We start from the raw sequence: 25,831 nt of genomic DNA on the forward strand, positions 1-25,831 counted from the left end.
CAATTCTATTATCAACATAAGGTTTTAGCCGAGTAATATTTACCTTAAAAGTGCCAAATTTAGAATGATTTACCTCGACTGTACCGTATGAGAAAATATTCAATATCGTAAAAGGAGTTGCTCCGTTTCTATTAAGCTCTGAAGTGGCGATTCGAGGGTCCGTTTTATCCAACAATACCTGATAGCCAATCTTAAATTGGTTCGTCCCATCCTTAAGCTCGTCATGGAGTCGCTTTGGTTCATCATGTATTCTAGGTTTCTCTTTGACGTGTGTCTGCCATTCATCTAGTTCATCAATTTGTAATCTTGTTTCTTCATGATTTGTTATGTTTTTGTTATGTAAGCTGGACTGCGGCTCTGTCACATTTTTTCGAGGTGTTTCCTGCAAAGAATGTTGAGCCACAAGGTTATTAACATTAGCAGAACTCGTAATATCATCTCGATCACTAGATATCCTAATAGAATCACGAGCTTGGAGTTTAATCGTCTCATCACCTACACGAAGTATTAACTCACCTGTACCAACATCTATGATAGTTCTAGCAATTGCTAAAAAGGGCCGTCCTAAAATCAACGGTACGTCACTATCCTCATCCATATCTAGAACAACAAAATCAACTGGGAAAATAAATTTATCAATTTTGACGAGTACGTCTTCAACAATACCCCTAGGAAATCTAATTGTTCTATCTGCCAATTGAATGCTCATCCTAGTTTGTTTGGGTTTCCCAAGACCTAGTTGCTTAAACATTTTGTAAGGCATGACATTAATAATAGCCCCTAAATCAGCCAAAACATTATTAACACTCAAACTACCAATTAAACAAGGAATATTAAAACTCCCTGGATCTTTCAATTTGTTGGATAGTTTATTCTGCGAAATGGCTGAACACACTGCATTTAGCTCCACGTGCGACGAATCATCTAACTTTCGCTTATTTGCTAAAAGCTCCTTTAAAAATTTAACGAAATTTGGCATCTACGAAAGAGCTTCAATAAATGGTAAGTTAATATGTAATTTTTTCAACAGTTTAAGGAATTTACTGAATTGTCCATTTGTGTGGTCTTTTCTTGTCACATTTGGATATGACACATAAGGTTTATATTCCTTACCAACTGAATATTGTTTATTTTGGCTTACCTCAACCTTACTATTGCATACCACAGTTTCTTGCCTCGGTTCAGATTCAGATTCAGTTAACCCTTCTTCATCTCGAACAATGATCGCATGAAGCTGCTCTCTTGGGTTAGTTTCGGTGTTGTTTGGCAAGCTACCTTGTGGTCGGTCTGAAATCATCTTTAACAATTGACCGATTTGATTCTCAAGCCCTTGAATCGATGCTTGTTGATTTTTTAGTGCTATTTCGGTGTTTTAGAAATGAGTTTTTGACACTGAAATAAACTTCGTCAACATCTCCTCAAGGTTTGGCTTCTTCTCATGTTGGTAAGGTGGTTGAAAGCCTAGACCACCCCAAGAGAAGTTGGGATGATTCCTCCAACCTGCATTATAAGTGTTACTATACAGATTATTCTGAGGTCTAGAATTATTACCCATATAGTTGACTTGTTCGTCTTCTATGCTTAAGTTGTAGGATCGATTTTCTAGATCATTCCCTCATCAATTTGCGTCGTATTTCATCACCGGATGTACCTGCGTAGAACCATATAAACCATCAATCTTCTTATTCAAAAGTTCTACTTGATTTGACAACATAGTGACTGCATCAACGTTAAAAACACTGACTGCTTTCATGAGATTTGTCCTCATGACTTACCACTGATAATTATTCAATGACATCTCTTCTATAAAATCGTAAGCCTCTTCAGGTGTTTTGTTATTCAAAGTCCCACCGGCAAATGCATCGATCAATTGCCTAGTTGAGGGGTTCAAACCGTTGTAAAAAGTTTAAACCTGTAGCCATAGAGGTAACCCATGGTGAGGGCACATTCTCAATAAATCCTTATACCTCTCCCATGCATCATATAAAGTCTCTAAATCCATTTGTACAAAGGAAGAGATATCATTCCTCAATTTGGTTGTCTTAGCCAGTGGAAAGTACTTTAGCAAAAACTTCTCGGTCTTTTGATCCCAAGTAGTGATAGAACCTCGTGATAAGGAGTTCAACCACTGCTTAGCCTTATTTCTCAACGAGAAGAGGAATAACCGTAGGCGAATGGCATCATCAGAAATGCTATTTATCTTTAAAGTATCGCAGAATTCTAGGAAATTAGCCAAATGAGTATTTGGTCTTCGTCCTGCAAACCATCAAACTGAACAAACTGTTGAATCATTTGAATAGTATTAGGTTTCAGTTCAAAATTATTTACAGCAACAGTAGGTCTAACAATACTCGATTCAGCCCCAGTTAAATTGGGTTTGGCATAATCGTATATAGTACGAGGAGTAGGATCCGGATTTACAGGATTTATAGCAACCACAGGAGGTAACTGATTATTATAATTTTCTGCCATCTCCTCAGTATTAATAATAATATCCTCTTGCTCTTCTATTGTACTTTGTTGACTTTGCCTCGCTTCTCTATGGTTTCTGCGAGCTGTACTTTCGATTTCACTGTCGAATACTAGAGGTCCTGACAGGTTTCTTCTAGCCATAAACTAAAGGAACTTGCCAAAAGAAAATAAAATAAAAGTTAGTAAATTAAAAATAAAACAAAAAATAAAATAAAAATGGCTAAAGTAATAAAAATCTAGTGTTCCTAATATTTTAGTCCCCGGCAACGGCGCCAAAAATTGATGATCGTTTTATGATTCACTAAACTAGACTATGATCACGATAAAGGCAAACGCACCTATCGAATGGTAGTATAGTTACGATGAGTCTAGAATATCGTATCCACGAGGACTAAAAGTATTAGTAATAACTATCTTTCTATTATTTAGCCTATAATTAAAGGGATTTGTTTTAATCTAAAATTAACTAAATTAATTAACTAATGAACGTGACAGAGAGTGAAGGAAATAATCGAATAAACCAATGATAAAGACAATACCCAAGGAAGAATCCACCTAGAACAATTCCAGTGAGGAGAAGAGAAAAGAGGGAAAAAAAACTATGAACAAAGTGGGAAAGAAGAATGTTAGACGACAGCAACAAAGGAGAGTAATTAGACAGCAACAAAGGAGAGTAATTAGACTCAATAAAATAAAATAAAATAAATGATAATTAACCCTAGGTTAATAAGAGGAGCGACACAAAGCTTAAATGAGAAAAAAAAATTGGGAGTGAAAGGAATTAAACTCGAGCCTCTAAGTCAATTAGATTGCCTTCTTATTTACCACTAAGCCAATTACTTAATGTTGTTTAAATTTTACAAACTTTTAACTAAAAGTCACAGTATGACAACTCTTGGTCTATAAATTCAATTTCTTCTAATCATATCTTTAGGATGTTACAATAATCATATAATAGCAAGCTTAAAAAGGAAAAGAATTCATACAAAATAACCTGACAATTAAAAAAATCCAAAGTTATTGAGGACTTCAATGTCACCTTTATGATAGCAAGCAAAATTGACTTCAAACTTTTTCTACACACTTATCTCTTCACCACACCAAAACCCTTTTAACTTGATATGCATTTGATAGAAGTTTGAACAATTCATCAATGATTGTGAATCGCATTAATTCTAAATTCTTATTATGATCGATTTGTATCTCATTTTTACCACTAAGGAAATCTTCTGCATTACTATCATGAAAACAATGAACACAATATCTTGATCATAAAGTTCATTTGTGTTTGAATCAAAGCTTGCATCAGAGCATGCATTATTTCTTTTCTCTTGGTTTATTATAATTATTATAATTGGAGAATCTAAACAAATTATTTGAACTTTTCCTGACATCAATGTTTTGATTTTGGTTGTAATTTCCTGTTTCTTCAATCTAGGAATGAGCTTTTTCTCCATTAACTCTATGGAAATTTCGACTTTCATTCGGATTTTCCATTTGTTGAGCAATAATTTTTCTTCTAAGCTCTTCAATCTTGATAGCTTTGGAGGGGAAAACTAAATTGATATAAAATAAGGGAAAGTTTGAATTCTGCAAAATTGAGGCTGTTCATATATAAAAATCAACGATTACCTTTTGGGAACTTTTTTTTTCTTCATTTTTTTACGCAACTTTCAAAGTTAATGATGTATTTTGTTAGTGGAACTTAATTAATTATGAACAGCTACAATAATTGCATTTTGTGAGAGAAATTAGGAAAGATAATATGTAATTGTACACATTGTGTACACTTTCTTGCATGATTTTCTAGACGGTTAACAATGCACTAAATTAACAGATGTCTCGTATTTTAATGATGTGATTAGAGATTCAATTTCGCTTATTAAATTAAACATATTTATAATTAATTATTTAATTTAACTGCGACGGAAAATTAATTATTATCATTGATAGTGGATATTGTGATTAGGAAAAAAAGAAAATAATATGTATGTATAAATATAAAGCCACATGATCCAAGAAGCGCATGATCCCAGAAATCCTCTCTCAAAGTTAACCAATCTACCGATTAAAGAGACATTCCTTCTTTAAGAAACACACCAGCCATGTGCATCTGTTTTTCTTTTAGCCCTTCTCACCAGGGCAGGTTTTAACTGAAATGGTGGACATTAAACTCTTTGGGTTTGGAATGAATAAATGGGTTCTTTGTTTTTTTATATATTAATTTTCATATCTAGGTTGTCGGCTCCTGAACGAAAACCAGATTGTGCCTCTCGAGGCATTTGCTTCCTAAACCTCCTTCATTGCACCGACACAATGGATTAGCCTATGAGACTAATTCCACACCAGCCGTCGCCCTTAACGGCACCCCAACCCCTCCCCCTCCCAATCTCATGCACCTTTCCAAGGCCCCATAAACCATACATGTGCCCTTATAACTCTATTGACATTCTTTGGTTTTCTTCACTTGAAAGTTGAAAGTTGAAAGTTGAAACCCTTCTCTCTCTTCTGCAAATTAGTTTTCTTTGATGAAAGCTAATGCAGTCAAGGTAACCGGTTATGGAGAGAGGATGGAAGCCTAGAATGGAGATATCACCAAATTGTCCAAGATGTGGTTCTTCCAATACCAAATTCTGTTATTACAACAATTATAGCTTAACACAACCGAGGTACTTCTGTAAAGGTTGTAGAAGATATTGGACTAAAGGAGGGTCACTTCGGAACGTGCCAGTCGGTGGTGGTTGCCGGAAAAACAGAAGAGGTAAGTCCTTAAGGTTACCAACCGATGGTGCCCAAACAAAGAGTTCGTCATGTGATTCATTTAGGCATTCTTATGCCTCTACTGAATCTAATAGCTCCTCATCCATGTCTGATGGCTCTCATATTGATCTTGCACTTGTTTATGCAAACTTCTTGAGTAATCAACAACCGGAAAACAAGTCCGGTTTCGAGGTCCCAGAGTTGCGAACAGAGTTCGATCCTTCTCTAGAGTTATCGAGAATATTGAACACAAACATGGCATCAAGTATTCAGCTGCCAGAAGAAAATGGTCTCGATTTGTCCACGGAAAACCATTTGAGCAACAATGGACAAATATACTGCTCTGGTGGTAACTATGGGTTGCCGCCATTGCCAGGTGATGATTTACCATGGCCGAATTCTCAATCCACCATGAGTCCATCCTTGCAAGCAACACAAGAACCAGTCCTTGAACCCGAAACTCATGATCCCAATCAACTGTTTGGTAATTGGAATCCATTTGATTTGTATAGTGATGATACTTTCTCCAGGACTTGATCATGGAAAATTTAATGCATGTGCACTAGCCTCAGCTATATATCACTGTTTCTTTCTTATATTTATGTATAGAATCAAAAATATTCGTGATGAAATAATATCATATATTTTATGTTGCTTTTCGTATCTGATTTATCAATGAACAATTATGTACAAAAATACAATTGGTGATTGAAATCAAGCTGGATAAGAAGAGAGCAAATAGGTAGGTAAGCAAGGGGAATTCTTCCATACTCTAGCATGCAATTTCAGCACCTCTCTTGCCTTCTCTTTTGTTTTATATCCACAATCCATTTGAAGTACCAAGCATAGTTTAGTCACAACATCTAATTGCAGCATCTCTTGTAGCACATTAATGGTAGCACAGAACTTTGAAATTGATAGCAAAATCCTCACTGCCCTTTCACTTGCAACCTGAGAGATCCTAAGTATCTTCTTTGAAACAATTGCAAGCCCTGCTCCATGGCTTATCAGTTCCAATCGGCCTTCGGCACATCCGCATACTGCGTCCAACACTGTTAGTATCATCTCACAAGCCCTTTTCTCTGATGAATCAAGAAGCATGTTGATCAAGACCGGTACCACGCCTGCTGCAGCTGCTTTAATCTTGTTTCTTCCCAATGGACAGGTATAGACCAACAATTTTAGAGCAGCTTTCGTGGCCCGCTGAGAAATTTGATCACACAAAACTTTGACTAATTCAACGAATAATTCAGGTCTCAAATTGATGAGTTGCATTGGACCAGCCATCTCCACCATTGATTTCAACAACAATACTGCATAAACGCGTGATTCATAGCTTCCACCTTGCATTACTCTCGTTAATGACACTACGAAATCACCATTTTTGGCCATAAGCTTCTTCAGAGCAGCTTCCGAGAGTTGGAGACTGTAAAGAATACTTAAAGCCTCATCAATTGTTGATTCTTCAGCTACTGTAGAATCATTATTACTCACAATTGAAACCAAGAACTCAACTGCACCTGAAGATTCCATACATCTTTTGTTTGTAACATTCTGAGAAGCAATCGATTGAAGCCTCCTGAGACACTTGATTTGTTGCTGTGGTGACTTAGCATCATCGAGAAGCTTGATAATCTGAGCTTTGCTAATAGGTGGTTTTGGCGTTGGGATTCTTTCGATTCCATGAGAAGCATTTAACAAGCACCAAGATTGAATCAATCTTCTAAGGGTATGATTCGGGGTAAGTTCACAATCAACAATAACTTGCTTTGTAACAGGGCATGTAGTGTTCTTCCCTGAAAACAACCACTTTTCGATGCTTTCCCTGTCGTACGTAATCCCTGTTGAAACCGTAACAGGATCCTTCATAAACTCGAGAGAAATGGGGCAGATGAAAAATGGAGGAACATCGATTTCATCCATACCAAAAATGAAACCAAGATTTCAAGAACAACCCGGACAAGAAAAAGCTTAGATTTGTACAAAGAAAAGAATTTGAGAATTGGATTCAAAGTAATTGAAGTGAAGCTGATGAAGATTTAATCGTGAATTGGTTTGAACTTGGAAGAAAAATTGGGGGATGAGTTTATATACGCGAGACATTCAAAACCAGAGAGAAAAGTCCAAAGTCAAAACACGGAAAGGGGTTGGCTTTCCAAGAGGCTCAAGTATGACAACTATAAGTCTAGAACTACTATTAGTAGACCAACTACTTGCCTGGTCTTACTCAATGCTTGAGATTTTTATAGGTTTTATTTGCAAATTTCTCCCTAAATTATACCTTCATACATTTTTTTGGGTAAACTATTAAAATAGTCACTTTTATTTATCTCAAATTATATTTTAGTCACTTATGTTGACATATTGTAACATTTTAGACATTGAGCCGTTAATTGTTGTTAACAGTGTAACGGTAAGCTAACGTGACACGTTGAATCATCATTTCAAACAAAAAATTTAGGTTAAATTATACAATTGGTCCTCATATTTTTTTTGTTTTGAGCAATTTAATTTTTTCTTTTATGTTCTTTTAACTTTCTTTTTTTTTTCTTTATTTTCAATTCTCTTCTGCTTTTCTCTTTGTTTGATTGATCATCCTAATTTAAATTGTTTAAAAAAATTAAAGTATAGGGACTAGTTTTAACAAATGGAAAACATAGAAAAAATTAGTTAAAAGAAATGGAAAAGGGAGGAAAAAAGAAGGAGAAGGAGAAAAACTAAGTTAACTGCAATAAACACTCAATGACTAGAATATTGCAATACGATAATAAAAGTGACTAAAACATAACATTTCAAACATAGGTGACTAAAATGTAATCTGAGACAAACAAAAGTAACTATTTAATAGTTTACCTTTTTTTATATTTAAAGTTTACCTTTATTTTATATTTGGATTTTATCCCTTTTATTTTTATTTCATGAAATTTAATTTATTTATTTTTCAATTTTTTAGGTTAAATAATTATGAACCCTACTAATTTTTTTTTTGTTAAATTTAGATCTATTACAACTGCAATTTATTTGTTACTTGGCTACCAAGTAGGGGTAAGTATTCGATCGAATCAAGTCAAATTGAGTCAAAAAATTTCAAGTCAAGTCGAGTCAAGTTAATGAATCATATTATTTATACTCAATGTTGTGTTTACATGGACCAGTTATTTAACTAGTAGACGAAGTATAACATTATTTAACTACGTGAACAATATAATGATTTTACATTTTAACTTAATGGGTAAACATTTATCAAAACAACATAGTTTTACTTTTTAACTTAATGATTTTAACTTTTAACTTTGGAAAAGGTAAACATTTATCAAAACGACGTAATTTTGTCTTTTCTTATTCGGATTTTTTGTTAACTTGAATTGTGTAATTCATATTTGAGTTAAACCAAAAAACTTAATTTTTTATTCGAATTGATCCGAATAATTTGATTAACTCAAACTATTTAATTCAAAATTAATTTTTTTATCAAGTTTTTAGAATCGAAAAGGATTTTGCTCACCCCTACTACCAAGTCAGTATTTCTTTCGTTTCAAAATGTTACAACAATAAATTTAACTGACATTAACAGTTAAACCTTCAATTTTAATAACTACATATGTTATATATAAACTTAATAAATTTAACCAATCAAATATAAATTTATTTTGATTTTCGTTTAAATCAATCATATATAATTGTAAGGTGTAATTTTTAAAAATCGTAATTATAATATGTGAATCTTCAATTTTAATGTTTTTAATTTTGTTTGATATTTAATTATTGTGTTTTATCTTAATTTAACTTTATATTATAATTCTTTCAACTTGTATGTATATTTATATTATTGTTTATAATGTTTAAAAGAAATTGGAATCAACTAAAGACTTTCTAGGGTTAAACGCACCTTCTCCTTCGACTCAATTTCCTTGCTGTAACACTTGGTTATCCACCTCTTTTGACCCACGCCATTTTGTTTAAGTAGACTTTTCTTTTTTAATGTTGGATTGTTATTTATTTATTTATTTTGGGAACGTGATTGATTATCTAGTCTTCCTCAAATTATTATAATGGAAATTGGAAGGTCAGTATCTCCAATATATACACACATATATATATATATTAGTTTTAAAATCACGTGTTAACCAACTAAATTTAAGGTTATTACTGTTAGGTAAAAAGAATTAAGAGTTACAAATAAATAAACTTGAGTTCAATAATTAATTACATTTTATACTGATGAAAATAGTTTATCCAGCAGTGATTAGTGTATAATAAGATTACCAATTTATTTGTCAATTTTATAGAATAATTTAATAATAATAGAACATAGAGAAAAATAAAAAGAACTTTTGTTTGTCAATTTTGATATGTCTTTATATGTCATGTAAATGAAATTTCATTCTTATTTATAAAAATTTATATGTATTTTTCTAAAAACATAATTATCCGAACATTTTTTTAGATAAATACATCTATTAAATAAACATAATTATTAATAATTAAGTCACATAATTTATTACCATGAAAAGTGGTAATCCCAATGAATCATGCAAACCAAGCATTATTGCAGATTTATAGATCAAGATTTTCTAGCCTGAGGGTGTTGAAGGATACAATTCTCTTGCTGCCATGGACTATAAATTTGACAAACTACCACTAAATTCTCTAACTTTTTAACAAGAATTTGAATTGAATGTTAGCTTAGAGAGAGAGATGAAGGGGTGAGACAAGAGGAGATTTTCTTGCATCTGGCATGTCTGCCTCTGTTGAGCTCTCTGTGCGGGGGGATATTTTTCGCATCGTACCAACCCCATATTCAACTTCATCACAGTGTTCATCAAATTTCCTCCCCATGTTGAAACAAAATAACAACTTGATTCCTTAAAACCTTGAATTTATCCTCTGGAGTAATGCTTGATTTCAACTACTAAGCCCACTCCCCTGTAAAATCTGATATTTCAGGGGAAACCAAAAAAAAAAATTTGCCAGCATCTTTCCAAAATTCATATCTTTTTAGTGAGATTGTTATGAAGGATGACAAACAAATGTCGTATATTCAAAACCCAAAAATAAAAATTTACTCTTATTTTAATAAAACAAATAGTTGCTAATACAGTTCGAACTTAACCTATGTATAAGGTATTGTCCAAAGAAGAATTTTATTATACTAAGGGTGGGTTTGGATGGACAGTTTAACTGTAGTTAATGTAAAAATAGTAATGGCAACAACCTATTTTGCTCTTTGTTTGATTTGATTGTTTGTAAATCAAAAAATGTTATATCCATAGCTAAAGCGATTTAGCCTTTTCATTAGAGCCTTGATTGGAAATGGGGTGAGACATTTTTCCACTCCATTAGAGTTTTTTTATTACTTTTTAGATCAAATTATTTTCTCTATCCGTTTTGATAGTTTATAAAAATTATTTTTTCCCGAAATTTGTGATTTTTCTTTAAAATTGAAAAAAAATATTTTCATTATAAATATAATATGTCTTATCATTACAACAACATTATTGATAATCTTGTTTAAATTTTAAAAAAGAGGTGAAATTTATGTACCAAACAAAAAAAAAGTAAAATAAATTAACAACCCCTAAATAATTTTGTCATTTAATCGGAGTTGATATTTCCAAAATAATGTTAAGATAATACAAGTATATGGGATATAATTTTGTCATTCAACATATATTTTTTTCACTTTACGGGTACATAATATAATCACAAACTCAATTATAAAATAGAATTGAATCAATACAAATTATAAACAGTTTAAGAATCAAAATAATTTAAACTAAAATTAGCCTACTAAATTAAATCTAAACATAACAACAACACATGATGAAATTTGAACTTAGAAATTTAAGGGCACAAAATCTTGCCAATAATATTAAGACTTCATTGGTAGCAAATACTTTTTTTTTATCTTAAGCTACTTGAATTTAAATAAAAATATCCGCCAACTAAAAATATCAGTTAAAAGTATAACATGAATATTCTCAAATTTTTAAATATATATATATATATATTGGAGGTGATTAAAGTATCGTAATCAATGTTTTAAAAGAAAATCTCAACAACATAACATTTACCTATTTTTTAATGATAGTAAGAATTTCATCATCCTTATAGTATTGAAATCGATTTAATTAAATCCTAATAAAAAGAGTTGTTTTTTTGAAAATTTTAAAATGGAAATTTAAAAAATTGAAAAGTGTATTTATCCTATATCTTTACAAAATATGCCATACACTAAATTTAGAGTAGATTTTTTAAAATTTTACTCATAAAATAGTATTTATAGCTACCTTTTTCATTAAGCATAACCCTTTTAAGTCCTTCCACAACTTTGATGTTGATGGACTATAGCTGCAGTTTTGTCTTTATTCAGACATAATCTTTTAGGTTTTCGTGAGCAGTAACAAATTAAATTATGTTTTGTAAACTTATGCATTATTTATTTATTTGAAATCTTGACGTTAAACACTTCTTATGATTCAAAATAGTTTCAATGTTCGAAGCATTTAATTAATAGTAGAAATAGTAAATCTTGTTAAATTTCTAACTTTTACACTATGGATATATTTTTATTTTGGTGATTAAATTATTTAAAAGTTTTAATTTAAGTTACTTAGCTTTTAAAATCGATATTATATCACTTTTTCTTCTCATACTGCCTACACCAATCAAAATCTCTCTTTTCATATTTCTCTTTTATAGTTCAGTTTTTTTAATGAAGCAACTTTGGATATCCCGAATCTACGAACAAAAATTCAAAAAACTTTTTTTATTTGGTCTTGGATACTGATTGTCAAATTGACTTGAATTTGAGGTATGTTTTTCTGTTCATCGATAGATAGTAATCCACCATACCGATCGCTGAATCGTTACTTAGAGTTCACTGGCAGAATTTTAAAAAAAAATAATAGCCAATGATTTAAATAAAAAAATTTAAATAGTTCAATGACTAAATTATAATTTTTTTAGTTAAATAAACAAAAAAAACTTAAACCGAATAATAATATAGTTGAAATAAACAAAGCAAGGAAGCAGTAATAAAATGGTGACACCATCTTATTTATGTTCTTATCAACTGATTAAACATCAGAAAAAAGAACTAAATTTATAAATTTGCTAAAGAAATACTAATAAATTCATACCCCAAATGGACTAGAATTTGATTATACCAAGTATACCCCAAGTAACTAATTTGATGATATCAATCCATCTATCCCAATCCCCCATTACAAAATTAATATACAATCCTCAAATATATGCTGAGAATCCTAAACTGTCTAAAGGACTCAAATTGTACTTGGCAAAAAGTATAAAAACCTATACTAGGCTGAAATTCGTTTTCTTCTTTTATCTTTACACTACCATTCATTTTCCTGGAAAATGTGAAGCAGCCCCTGTAAGTTTAGTCAGGCAACAAAGTCGGGTAACAATTGTGCTGCAAACCTTTTCCTGTTCTGAATGTTGATGTTGTCATATGCAGCTGAAGAGTGTGGTGTGGAAGGGTTTATAGACCCAAACTCATTGGGTTCACCAATGTCGACCCTTCTCCCCATTTGCATGGCTTGGTTAGGGAGAAAAGTTTGATGAGGGGTGCCTGATAAAGACAGGTTTTCACAATGGGGAAGTCCCAAAGTGAGTGAAACACCATTGCCTGAAAACCTTGGAGTGAACTGTTCTGTATCAAACCTTGTTATTTCTCCAATGGGGTATTGTCCAAAACCACCCATGAAATCATTATTAGTTGTTCCTCCCATGAATGTGTACCCATCTTTGTCAAACTTCATTGTAACTTCATTATTGGTTCTCGGTTTCTTTGGACTTCCTTGTGTGATCCCTTCCAATTCAGATGATCCAATGAAGGAAAATCCTGACTGGTTACCGATAAGGGGAGACGCTGAACCCATTGAAACCGACATTGAGGAACAACCATTCTGATTTGGGATATTATTGTCCTGTTTGTTTTCTGTACTAGTTTTGTCTGGTGCAGTGGATTTGGATGTTGAATCTTCATTGTTATGGCTTTTACTTGTTTTCTCCTCTGAACCATTCTGTTCTTGTTCCTTGATTTCTTCCAAATACATCTCTTCCACCATTGGTTTCCAAAGCCGAACTCGAGCATTTATGAACCAATTAGACACCTGACTCCTAGTAAGCCCTGTTTGTTTAGCAAGCATGACCTTGTCTGAATCTTTAGGGTACCTGAAATACAGATAAACAAATCAGATACTGTAATAAAGTATTGGAATTTTGTTACAAGGTCCAATTTTAGAGTACTTACGGATGAAGAAAGTGTTCAAAGAGCCAAGCACGAAGAACTGAGACTGATCTTTCAGGTAATCCTCTTTGGGGTCTCCAAGCATTGTGTTGGATCATTCCTAACTGCTGAAGTGCTCGCTGTTGTCGAAGATGATGATCCACCAACTTAAGCCTTGACCCTTCTATTTTGCTACCTCCTAGACAATCTTCATCACCCAAGCTCTTGTTGGCTGCCCGGATTTGACCTGTTATTGCATCTTTCAAACATCGAAACTGCTTTGAGATGGTTTTTAAGGCAAGAGATGTGTATGTTTTAGCAGAGCCGATTCCAGCTGCTTGTTCAAATGATGATATCACTATCTGCATCTGGTGATGGTATTGCCTGTACCTTTGATCCACCTGGAAAAACCAAAAATCATGAACTAACAAAGAACATTGAATGATCCACCGTACATATTTAGAACAATATTTTCCTTGAAGAAGAACACAACTTTCCCGTATATAATATGCTTTTATATATGGTAAATAATAAATATCCATATAATGTTCATACCTCATCAAGCATGCTAATTAGCTTTGCCTTCTTCATCTGAATTTCCTGTCTCTCCGCCGTAGTCAGTTCGGGTCCTTGCTTCCCATCTGCATCTCCGGCTGCCGCCGCGGATTCTCCGACAACCTTACTGCTATTGCTATTGTCTCCTCCTCCTCTACCCTTTTTAGCCAATTCGTTCTTGGTAATCCCGGTATTGTTAACATTAACAACCTCATCGAGAAGCTCTTGAGCAGCCTTCAAGAATTTAGAGCTCAACAGCATACTTTGTACACCCGAAACTCCATTAGTCACACCTGAACCCGACGAACCCGACCCACCGGAAACCCTCATATCCTCACCTGAAACCGCTTGTGCATGTGATCCGTAACCATGATGATGTTGTTGTTGTTGGGAAGAAAGGCTCAAAGAGAGTCCTTGCTGAGCGCGTGGAGTTTCACGCGCTGCTCCGGAAGGGTCAATAGGGTTGTACAAGTTGTAATGGACGCGTTGAACGAGGCCATGCAAGGGGGAGATTTCGTGGGAAGGAGGGTCTTGGTTGGCGGTGGAAGTAGCCGTAAGTGGGACACCGACAAATTGTTGAGTTTGGGGAGGTGGTGGAGCGTGAAAAACGAGGTTGTTTGGCTGCGGCGGCGGAGTGGTGTCGGAGTACTGAACATAAGCAGGGTTCATGAGTACGAGGGTTTGAAGACCATCAGGTGCTTGGATTTCAGGGTTCCCATGAAAGTACGTCGCCATCGGATGCTGTTTCTGTTGTGTTTGCTGTTATTTTCTGTGCTTTCACTTCACTGAAAAAAAAAAGCAAAAAAAAAGACTGAAAGTATTAAATAATACTGTCAATCAAAAACAAAACATACGGAAAAACCAAAACTGAGAAGAAACTTGATTTAAAACTTTAAAAACCTTATTCTTCACAATCAATCATCAAACTTTGAATCAACCCATTTAAGAACTTGCTTGTCTGATAAATTATAGCTGCAACGGGAACTAATTAAATGATGATATTGGGATGATCAAGTGGATCCTGTACAAATCAAACAAGTTCAATCAAACACAAAGTAACTTTGAAAAAACAAGACATGTTTATTTGTTACTGATATTCAGTACCTGGTTTGATGTTAATACGAGTGTGCACGTGCTTTATGATCATCTTCATCACTGCGAATCAACTAAAGGGAAAGTAAAGGTGATATAATTATAGTTAAAATACCATAATTGATGAGAAAGAGATTCTGAATATGGTCTATCTATGGAATTTATGGGTTTTTCTTTTAATGAATTCCCAGCTTCACAATATAAAAAGAGAGAGACTCAAAATCTCTGCAACTTCTCCACAGAAAATGGCAAAAGGAAAGAAAGAGAGAAAAGTTGAGATTAAAAAAGGCTGAGAAAAAAGATACCCATCTTTATTCACTTCATTATCCACAGATTTAAGGCAATTTTTCTTCAATCTTTAATTCCCATTTATTTTATTTTTCTTTTTAAAATTTAAGTGAAAAAATATATATATTTCTCTTTCAAAGAAACTAGGAAGACATATTTATAGGAGTGGTAGTCTATATGACATTCATTTACAAAAATTTATATATTTAAAAAAATTTACAAAATGGTTTCCTTTTATCTTTCAGTAGAAAATGAAAAATGACAGACAAATGATTTCTGATATATATATAATAATGAAAATTTTTAAAATATATATATAAATAAATAAATAATGAAATATTTCTGTGTCAGAAGATCACAAAACAACTGTTAAACGAGGAAATGTCTCCTTCCACGCCAAAGCCTAATTAAGAAAAATTAAATTATTATTATAATAATTTAAGAAAACAATGAATAATTCTTATGATGATGAACATGGAGGGTTGGAGGGTCCTACTCCTCAGTTCAACGTTAAATATCTCTTTGTCTTTATCGTTTTTATTACTTTTTTTTTGATGATTTTAAATGTTTTTTTTTCCTTTTTTTTATGTGGTTGGATGCCAAAGTTTGAAGATAAAGCAATTAAATTTCTAAGGATCACAGAACCAACCACCAAAACACACATACTTTAATGCTTCAAAAAGAATATTAAATACAAAATGAAATAAATACTGCTACTATTATGATTTTTACAAATATATAGAAATGTAAAGAAAACCCATTGTTTTCTCTTGCCTGAGAAATATTATAAAACTTGAAACCTACCAAAAAGTGAATAGTTTGATCTTTGAAACAAAACAAAAGCTGGTGGGGTCTTTCAATCAAATGCATGAATGTGTGAATTTGAATATAAAGGTTCCAACTGTGTATGCCCTACTTTTTATTTTATTTTATTTTATTTTTTCTTATAATTTGAAATAAGAAAAAGAAAATTAAATCTGAATTTGGACCTACTTGAAACCAAATCCATTTAACAAGATAATAATAGTCAATATTTTACATAAAAGGGAAAACCCTAAAAAGACAATGGAACTATGGAAGTGTCCAGTAGCAATAGATTTAGTAAAAGTATAAGAGAAGTTGTTGACCTTAAAGAGAGGGTTATATGGGAATAAAAGAATGAAATCAGAGAGGGGGACTGATCAGCTATTTTAAATAATTAACTCTCTCTCTGAACAACAAAATCTACCTATTTATTTATTTATTTGATGAGGCCGCCATAAATAATTTCAACAATACTTTACTATCAACATCAGTAACAATTATAGTAGTAGCAGTATAAAAGTGATGAGCAGTGACAGCCTTTCCAGGTTATGATGTTAATAGGACTATAGTTTATCCTACTACATTCACACTTTATATATTTTCTATTTTCTATAAATATAATGCTCCATTGAATTATACGAATATCAACTTTAAAAAGCATTCAAATCTCCATGAAATTTTCATAAAAAATCTCAGATTCAAAAAATAATCGCACGGGTAATGTCTACAATCAATTAAAAATGTTTAAATTATGACAATTTATAACATAGACAAGACTACATATAACATATTTCATGACGATAACTGACACGTGATCAATTCACACAATCATATAAAACATCATATAAATTACCACATGACACTACAAGACAATAAGTGACTCACTATATAAACCTAAATGCACAAGAGAGTAAGTATCCTTCTCTTCCATCACCTCCCTCCCGTTGATACATTCTATCAACATAAATAAAAGGACAACTTTAGTCTTTATTAGTTACTTATTATTTTATTTTATTTTTTTATCTTCAATCTTTATATTCAATGGTTTTCAACATAAATATTTTAATTATTATTAAATTTAATTATAAGTTGCAATATATTCTAATATAATTATATGTTAAATATATTGTATTTTCAATTAATATATATGATTTTTTTTTAAAAGTTGGAAGCACAATCATATTATAATTATAAACAATACCTCCGAATAACTATAACCGAAATTAATCATTATAAAGCACAGATAAACTAATAACTAGAATAAGAACTAAGAGCTCACATGTAGTTTATACGGAACAAGATTTAAACTTGAAATTTTAAAGTTCTTAAGACTTTATATTTGTCATTAAATTAAGGCCCAATTGACTATCAATTTACTTTTTTAAACCCATAATTTGATTACAATTTAAAATTTTTATTGTGTAAAATTACTTGAAACTCTTTATAAGATTTGAGTCATTGTTATTAGCGTGTCAACAAGAGACCTTAATCATTATTTTTTTATGCTCTCGATAATACTTTAAATTATAAAGTGGGTATTGAACTTTTTTATATAAAAAATTTAAAAATAATTGTTGAATTTTATACTATATCATATTTGTAGTTGATGAAGGATTGTCCAAGGAAGCAAACTTTAGAGTTTAAATTAGTGACGTAGAGTAGAGACCATTAACTTGGAGTTTTTCATTTCAGTACAGCTACTGAAAGGATCCCTAACCCTTTCCATAAAAAGTAAGCTCAAAAACTCACCTGGAACACTACCCCCTCTTCTTCAATCATTGATTCTCGAACTCTACACCTCTACCCCCTTTTCTTTAATGGTGAAGCGAATCATTTGAAGCTATTCATATAATACCATTAACATCCATAATTTGATGGTGCTTCAGCCTTCACGTAGTAAATATTTAAGCATGTTTTGTTCATCGTAGAGATCACTATCGTACTGATATGTTCCCTTCATGGAATCCATGGAATTGCAAACACACATGAGATGAAAGTGCCAATACATATCACATCAAACATTTTTAAAATAATAATAAACTATTCCTTTTTTAATTGAATATTCTATCTTCTTCTTCTTCGTACTTCTTTTTCTTACCCCCCTGGTTGTATATATTTTATTATTTTCTTTTTCTTTTTCTCAGCAATGATGATTATGATGATGAGAGACTATTGTCTCTATAAGATCTTTTCTTAAAAATAATCCATGCTGTGATCTGTTGCTGCCTGTCACTTCTCATCCAAATTTCCAATTTCTTTTGGGAAAGAAAAACATCGAAAAAGCTAGAAGGTTTCATGATTAAAAAAATTTATTTATGTTGCAAAAAATAAAAGAGGAAAATGAAGTAGGCCTAGAGAAATTTTCAAGAAAAAAAAATTAATTTCATCCAACATTTTTAAATTAGGATTCTTATTTTAAATTAGTCTCAAAATTTAAAACACTTCAATTATATTTTAAAATTTACAATATTATATGTTCAGGTTCTTTTATTATTAAAATATTTAATTCAATCGATAAATAACAGCTTAATTTTTATATAGTTAAATTTAAAATAAAAATTTTAAATTTCGATTATATAAAAATTAAATTAAACTTATTAATAAATTATTATTTTAATGTCCATTTAATACTAAATGATAAATAAATAAATAATTCAAACAAAAATTTAAACTCCTTTTTTCTTTAATTCCAAATTCATCCTTTGTATATGTTATACATACATTATTAAAAATATATGTTCCAATGTGGAAATTTTAGGGTTAAATTAGGAAAATAGGAGGCAAGCCAACTTTTCAATCTTGAGGATGGAGGTCGGTCAACTGCCTCTTAGCCGGACCCCGAAAAAGACAAGCCTAGTCCTATATTTAAAAAAATTATAATTCAATATTATGTTGGAGAAAATACAAGATAGAATTTTAAAAATGATATTATCTAGGAAAATAATTACGAATTTTAAATAAAAATAACAAATAAAAAATGTTTAGATTATTTCAAAACATTTTTTATATACATATAAAAAGTTAAATGGACTTGAATTATTTGATAATTAACCATATGTATATATATTGTTTAAAAAAATTCATGCAAAATAGGAAATAATTTTAGGTCTTGTTGATAATTCATTGAAAATATTAAATTAATTGAAAATTAATATTTTTAATGATCTAATTTTTTTTAAGTGTGCTCATAATAAAAAAAATAAATGATAAAATTTTTCAATAATAAAATGTGGAAAATAATAAGTAAATAAGAGACTATTATCATTTAATGTTGAATTTATTTATTTAATGCTGAATTTTTTTCAACTCTTATTATTTTATTTTATTTCTTTTAATATTATCCTTTAAATAATTTACCTTTAAAATTTTAAAATGCACATTAATCAAGCTGTCTAACTATATTTCATACTTAATTTTAAGAAAATACCAAATAAATTTTATAACTTGATTCAATACTTTTCAGTTGGAGGAGTTCATAGTGCGACAAGTGGCACGTCAACATTTTATAACATTGAAATAAAAATTAAGACTCACTTGAAATTACAATAAATAATTTTTTTCTCTATTTTTTAAATTAATTTAATTTTGAAATCAATTCTATGTAATTTTGAAATCTATTCTATTAGATATATTTTTTATCTTTTACATTATTATAAATAGATGTCTCATTTTTTTATAACTAATTTTTTTAGTTGGTAGGTTTTTTATTAGCTTTTTAGTTATATATATTTTTAATTTTTAATTTTTAATAATATCATTTAGAAAATTTTAGAAAATTTTAAAAATAATTTAATTGCCTCGGGTAAAAAACCTAGTATAGATATTATATAATAGAGAAAAAAAAGAAATGAGTATTAATTTAGATATTAAATATCTAAATATTAATATTCTAAGTTAATTAATTTAAATATTATTAAATATTTTTAAGGTTGTGCGTGTTGAAGCGCATTCAATCTCCTATTTAAAGGTTGAGAGAGATTATGGATAATTGTAAGTTTTTTATAAGAAAAAAAAAGGTAGAGTATAGAATTAGTCACCCAACCACTAGCGTATTTTTGTTTTAGTTATCCAATTATGAAAATTTTTAATTTAGTTACTAATGTTTTAGATCATTTTTATTTTGGCCACTCATATTTTATATCTTTATTATTTTGTAACTTTTTTAACTGGTATAATAACATATTTAATCCTCAATACTTACACATTCTATCAGTTTATACCTCAAAAACATATAATTATAGTTATATTTAAGCGATATAGTTAAATATAAACACATATAACATTATTTATATTAAATAATTATATTATTATTAATATAAAAAATATCCCTCTCCCTCTACTCCTATAATTTATTAAATAGGCTTATCGATGAGAAAAAAAGGAACCAAAAAACAAAAAAAAAAAAGAATGAATTTGTATTTGTATTTGTTAGTTTTTTTTACCATCGATGTCGAGCAACTGTTGGCGTCTTTGCTTTAAACGTTCTCTTAGATTATTCACTGTCTCCGTCCCCGTCGTTTGCTTCTCTTTCAACTCTGCAACAGACTATTTTTTTGGTCATTTAAAAACTTTTTAACTCAAAAAGAATATCAAAAGACAAGCCTTTTTCTATCTCTCTGCTCTCATGGATTCATAATTGAAAAAGAAGAAAAACCCAGAATTAAAGAATGAAAAAGGGAAAAAAAAACCCAAAATTAAAGGAAAGGTTTTTTTAAAATAAAAAATTATAAGAGGGACGGTGGTGAGAAGGAGAGGGACGACTGGAAGAGGGGAGGGGAAGAATTTTTTTTATTTAATATAAATAATATTATGTGTTTATTTTTAATTATATTTATAATGTGTTTGAGGATCAAATTGATAGAATGTATAAGTATTGATGACTAAATATGTTATTATATCGGTTAGAAAAAAATCATATCATCACTTTGGTTAATAGAATAATCAAAATAAAAACGATCTAAAACATTAATGACTAAATTGAAAATTTTTATAATTAGACGATCAAAATAAAAATATACTAATAATTAGGTGACTAATTCTAGAATTTACCATAAAAATTACTTTTTAAAAATATTTAAAATCACAGCATATATTTTCATCCCTAGATAGAGAGGTTAGAGGTGTGCATTCGGTTAACCGACCGGTTAACCGACCCGAATTAGTAATAACTGAATTAACCGACCTTCAAAATTTTTTAACCGTTAACCGAACCGAATTTTTTTAAAAAAAATTTAACCGAACCGAATTTTTTTCGGTTAAACCGGTCGGTTAACCGAATTAACCGAAAATCATATAATTTTTATTTTTGGTTAAAAATTAACCGATTTAACCGACTTAACCGATTTAACTGATTTAACCGACTTAACCAATTTAACCGATTTAACCGACTTAACCGACTTAACCGATTTAGTTCAACTGAAATATCAGAATCGATGTATATTGTATGACCAGATAACACTGAGTCCATACTTCTATTGAGGACTCTTCCAGAATACCATACATTTGGCTTTCCTATCATGTCTAGTTTCTTTGCTTCATGAAAATCGGCAACAAGACATGAGTTTTCGGAAGCAGTAGACCCAGCAAGCCGATTCAACTCATCTACACATGCGGCATTGTCTTCTGCACCCTTCACAGTGTAGAGTGATTCACTTAACCTTACTGCATGAATGGAGAAAACAAAAATTATAAACTAACAGAAATCAAATTACCCCACAAAAATTATAAACTAACATTTCTGCTTCCATTAACAAGGCAAGCAACAACAGTTAACATAAGGTATCCTAATCTTAACAAGTAGTAGAATAACTGAGTTCGAATTTTCGTATTAAACAAGCATTGCAGCAAATCCTTCATATTGCAACAAAACATAACACAACAGGGAAGTATGAAATGAGAGGCATATCCTAATCTTACCATTCCTCTTGACACTATCCAAAAACCATCCAAGTTTAACAAGGAATAGACCATTTCTCGATCCATGTTTTACAGCGTGAACAACGTTTTGTTTAATTTAATTTGGGTTGTTGACAAAAGTCCAAGTATAATGAATACTGAATAGTGGTGGTCAATTTAAAATTTATTTCTCAAATATTGCTTCATTCCCAAATTTAATATCTTAAACAACAAAATCTCATCAATCTTAATGAAAAATTTCATTTATACTTGCACTGGATCCAATGTATTTTGATAAAGCTAATTATGCTTTTACTATTTATATCATCTCTACTTTTAATTTTGTTAAATCAATTTATGTAATATTTTTAAAATATCACTTAGAATCTATGTCTAAAGTAAAGCAAATAAAAAAATATCAGCAAATTCCAGCAAAGGTCATATTAGATTACCATCATTAAATTAAAATAATAGAGAAACTAAATAAAAACGAGGTCATAATTAAATCTTTGATAAATTAGCAAATTCCAGCAAAGGATCTCAGTCACCCACGCAATAAAGGATGAAGAAGAAAAGCACTGGAGACTTTAAATAGATTAATTTAATCTGTAAAAAAATCTTGCAGTGATTTGAAACTTAGAAAGAAAAAGAAAAACTAAAGAAGAAAGAACTGAAGAAGAACTGAAGAAAAATGTAGAAAACTTAAAAAGAAACGAAGGAAACGTGTGCATGTTCGACTGAGATTTTATTCATTTTTAACAAAAAGAGACTTTTTGTAGCAACTTCAAAGTGGAATCACTGGACGTCCATTACGGCATGTTACCAGTGAAGAAATTGGAAAAAAAACAAAACCCTAAAATTAAAAATATATCTGCCATTGAAGAAATTGGAAAAAAAAAACAAAGGGAAATTAGAAGAAAGCAAACCTAGCCTCTGGGTTTTGGTGTGCTGGAAGAGAAACGGACAGCAAAAATGGTGAATTTTCCCGATTTGACTGAAAATCTGAGATTGAGACTGAGAAATGAGAAATGGCCGACTGAGAAATGACTGAAAATAGTGTTACAAGTACCCTACCTGCAAAATGTTTGGTTATTGGGCTTGGAGCCTGGAGGAGAAAAAATAAATTGGGTTGGCCGGCTGGGTTTACTTTAAGGCCCATTATCCTGCAAAATTCGGTTAACCCGAAAAAATTCGGTTAACCGACCGGTTTCGAACCGATTTAACCATTAACCGAAAATTTAAAAAATTCTTAACCGACCCCCGACCGAAAAAATTCGGTTAACCGACCGATTAACCGAATTCGGTCGGTTAACCGAATTTTTTCGATTTTACCCGAATTTTGCATACCCCTAGTTTGAGGACATTGATGGACCCATTTTTGAAATAACTTACAAAAATAAGGCAGCTTTTAAAGTGATGAGCCCCACCATTCCCATATTATTCTTTGCTTTGCTTTAATTCCCGTCTCAAGACGCAACTATTATTGGGTATTTTCTCTATAGACTAAATAAATACGAAAATCATTAAATTTAAATCTCACTCACGAGTGTTGCGTAAATATCGTAATAATGACGTAGTTTTATATCACTATATAGTAATGTATGTTTTACCCATATATATCATGCGTGATAAAGTAAGATATACAAGCTATTTCAGGTAATATTCTTAAGCCCAACCCTTCATATTGTTTTTTTTATTATTTTTGTGGTTGCAATTATGTGAGCCTCAAGTTGTTTTTGGATTAATTTAGTGTTAATTGTAGTGTTGTAATTATTATAAACAAAATTTATCTATAAATGGTTGGAAGAAATGAAAGTGAATATCTTCTCTAAATATTTGGATTAAATTTGAATTTTGAAATTGTTATTGTTGTGAGAGCTTTACTTTTGGGTGGCATTAGAGGGGGTTTTACTTATCTTCTATAAGCAATATTAATCGATGGCATACGATATGTACACTTTAACAGACTATTGAATTCTTCATAGCTCATATCAGTGGCTAGTAGATGCTCAACTAATATATGTAGTCAAGTGAACTGCACTTTATCGGCCTTGTTATTATCATTGTCAATTAGATAATGGCTTATTAACTACATCATTTTCGACTCAAGATTAAATTTAGTCACATTGGTTAAAGCAACTCCTCTAATCAGAAAGCTCGTGATTAGGGCTAATCTTTCAACATGATTGTCGCTTCAACATTGGGGAGGTGGAAGGTAAGAATCTCTACTCCACCTTTCCACTAAGGTTGTAAGCAACAACGACCGCATTGGAAATGGGGTACTTTAGCAACCTTCAAAAACCTATCTACAACTAGACGATCTTTGAGTTGATCATGTTTTTCATCTAACATTAGATAAATTTATTCTATTGAATTCGAAGATTTCATTACTCAATCTAGTAAGTACATAAAAATAAAAATAATCCAATATTTTAAAGTCAATATAATAAAATATTCAAAACTAAATTTGAATATTAAAAAGAAATAAATAAGTGCTTGCTTAATTAATAAGTTAATAAAAATTTACCATACCAGTAAATATTAGGAAAATATGATTAGAGGCAAGTATTTGGTCGAATTAAGTGAAAATATTTTGAGTTAATTAAGTTGACAAGTTTTATTTTATCATTCTAACTCAATTTGAAAAAATTTAAAAATCGATTCGGGTGAAATGAAATTCGAATCAAGTTGAATTGAATAAATTTATTCGAGTTAAATTTAAACCAGACCTATTAAAATCTTGTTGAGAATATATATTTGAAAACTCTTTTAAAATAAAATAAGAGAAAAAAAAACAAGATAATTACTATGATAAACTGGATTTAATAATTACTTGTCTAAGGCAAACTACATATTAACCTAACTAAAATTTCATGGAATTTAATTACAATCATGGGATAGGTCAAAACCATCTTCCTTTCCTTTTGTTTTTTCTTCTACATTTGATGCATGTATAATGACAATGAAGACTTCTCTTCATTTATCTATATTTTTTCTTTTTTTTTATCTATTTATTTATTAATTCAAATTAATATTTAATCTTGAAATTTTGTTCCAATGGATGAGATTAAACAAATAAAATAGATAATTTTTTCTAATTAAAATTTCAAAATGACCTTTGGTGTAAAAATATCAAAAATGCTCTTTAAAATATCTTTCATCATGTTTTAACCATGCGGGTTATTTGATCATTTCAATCCTTCCACCATTTAACTTTTTGACACTTGGCATACTTATCCATGATATAATTGCATATGACTTAATGGTAAAATTTTTTATAAGTCCCTTTTTCTTCTTTTCTATTTCAATTTAGCCCATATACTGATTTTTCAATTCTAAATATTAATATATTTCCAATGCTACTTTCATGTAAAATGACTAATTATTCTTCCACCTTTTCCTTTTATAATTAAATTACACTTTGATCCTCAAACTTTTACTAAAATATAATTTAGTTTATACTAAAATTTACTATTTGTTTTTTCTTTCTTGGTATCAAATTTGACTCTACTAACGTTATTCGATTAATAACTCTTACTCTCTCCAAAAATTTACTATTGATATTCCAAAAAGAACTCTGTAATGACAACAAAATTCTTGAAATGTTACGGCTTGCTTATAAGACAATCATATCTCACCATCCTTTTAAGATTTCAATAGTTTCTCATGCCCCAAATATTGGTGCTAGATTTCTAGATCATCATTTTTTAC

At 30.6% G+C, this 25,831-nt stretch overlaps 4 protein-coding genes and 1 non-coding gene across 5 annotated transcripts; 2 read left to right on the forward strand and 3 right to left on the reverse strand.

The window, feature by feature from the left end:
* The first annotated feature begins 1,928 nt into the window (after positions 1 to 1,928).
* Positions 1,929 to 2,035, forward strand: LOC121208179 (small nucleolar RNA R71). The gene has a single exon (XR_005903128.1). It is a non-coding gene; the product is annotated as a small nucleolar RNA R71 (small nucleolar RNA).
* A 2,996-nt stretch (positions 2,036 to 5,031) lies between these two features.
* LOC107925583 (dof zinc finger protein DOF3.5) lies at positions 5,032 to 5,890 on the forward strand. Its single transcript, XM_016856297.2, has one exon. The coding sequence runs from the start codon at positions 5,032 to 5,034 to the stop codon at positions 5,767 to 5,769; it is 738 nt and encodes a 245-aa protein (XP_016711786.2). The 3' UTR covers positions 5,770 to 5,890.
* Positions 5,851 to 7,399, reverse strand: LOC107925519 (E3 ubiquitin-protein ligase PUB23). Its single transcript, XM_016856242.2, has one exon. The coding sequence runs from the start codon at positions 7,153 to 7,155 to the stop codon at positions 5,947 to 5,949; it is 1,209 nt and encodes a 402-aa protein (XP_016711731.1). The 5' UTR covers positions 7,156 to 7,399; the 3' UTR covers positions 5,851 to 5,946.
* A 4,868-nt stretch (positions 7,400 to 12,267) lies between these two features.
* Positions 12,268 to 15,548, reverse strand: LOC107925644 (BEL1-like homeodomain protein 1). The gene is made up of 5 exons (XM_016856355.2): positions 15,146 to 15,548; positions 14,942 to 15,062; positions 14,042 to 14,826; positions 13,511 to 13,887; positions 12,268 to 13,431 (listed from the first exon to the last, which is right to left on the reverse strand). The coding sequence occupies exons 3-5, from the start codon at positions 14,774 to 14,776 to the stop codon at positions 12,639 to 12,641; spliced, it is 1,905 nt and encodes a 634-aa protein (XP_016711844.2). The 5' UTR covers positions 14,777 to 14,826; positions 14,942 to 15,062; positions 15,146 to 15,548; the 3' UTR covers positions 12,268 to 12,638.
* A 5,908-nt stretch (positions 15,549 to 21,456) lies between these two features.
* LOC107925584 (uncharacterized) lies at positions 21,457 to 23,279 on the reverse strand. The gene is made up of 3 exons (XM_016856298.2): positions 23,268 to 23,279; positions 23,047 to 23,167; positions 21,457 to 21,886 (listed from the first exon to the last, which is right to left on the reverse strand). The coding sequence occupies exons 1-3, from the start codon at positions 23,277 to 23,279 to the stop codon at positions 21,525 to 21,527; spliced, it is 495 nt and encodes a 164-aa protein (XP_016711787.1). The 3' UTR covers positions 21,457 to 21,524.
* Positions 23,280 to 25,831: the final 2,552 nt, after the last annotated feature.

This window comes from Gossypium hirsutum, chromosome A01 (genome assembly GCF_007990345.1).
Source record: "Gossypium hirsutum isolate 1008001.06 chromosome A01, Gossypium_hirsutum_v2.1, whole genome shotgun sequence".
Taxonomy (NCBI): Eukaryota; Viridiplantae; Streptophyta; class Magnoliopsida; order Malvales; family Malvaceae; genus Gossypium; species Gossypium hirsutum.

What these genes read in the sequence shown, in the direction of transcription:
- LOC107925644 (XM_016856355.2), bottom strand. Translation starts at nt 14,776, where the DNA reads ATGGCGACGTACTTTCATGGGAACCCTGAAATCCAAGCACCTGATGGT. An exon ending in TAATTAGCATGCTTGATGAG is followed by an intron (nt 13,888 to 14,041) that starts GTATGAACATTA and finishes TGGTTTTTCCAG; the next exon opens with GTGGATCAAAGGTACAGGCA. An exon ending in TTTGAACACTTTCTTCATCC is followed by an intron (nt 13,432 to 13,510) that starts GTAAGTACTCTA and finishes TCTGTATTTCAG; the next exon opens with GTACCCTAAAGATTCAGACA.
- LOC107925584 (XM_016856298.2), bottom strand. An exon ending in CACCAAAACCCAGAGGCTAG is followed by an intron (nt 21,887 to 23,046) that starts GTTTGCTTTCTT and finishes CCATTCATGCAG; the next exon opens with TAAGGTTAAGTGAATCACTC.
- LOC107925583 (XM_016856297.2), top strand. Translation starts at nt 5,032, where the DNA reads ATGGAGAGAGGATGGAAGCCTAGAATGGAGATATCACCAAATTGTCCA.
- LOC107925519 (XM_016856242.2), bottom strand. Translation starts at nt 7,155, where the DNA reads ATGGATGAAATCGATGTTCCTCCATTTTTCATCTGCCCCATTTCTCTC.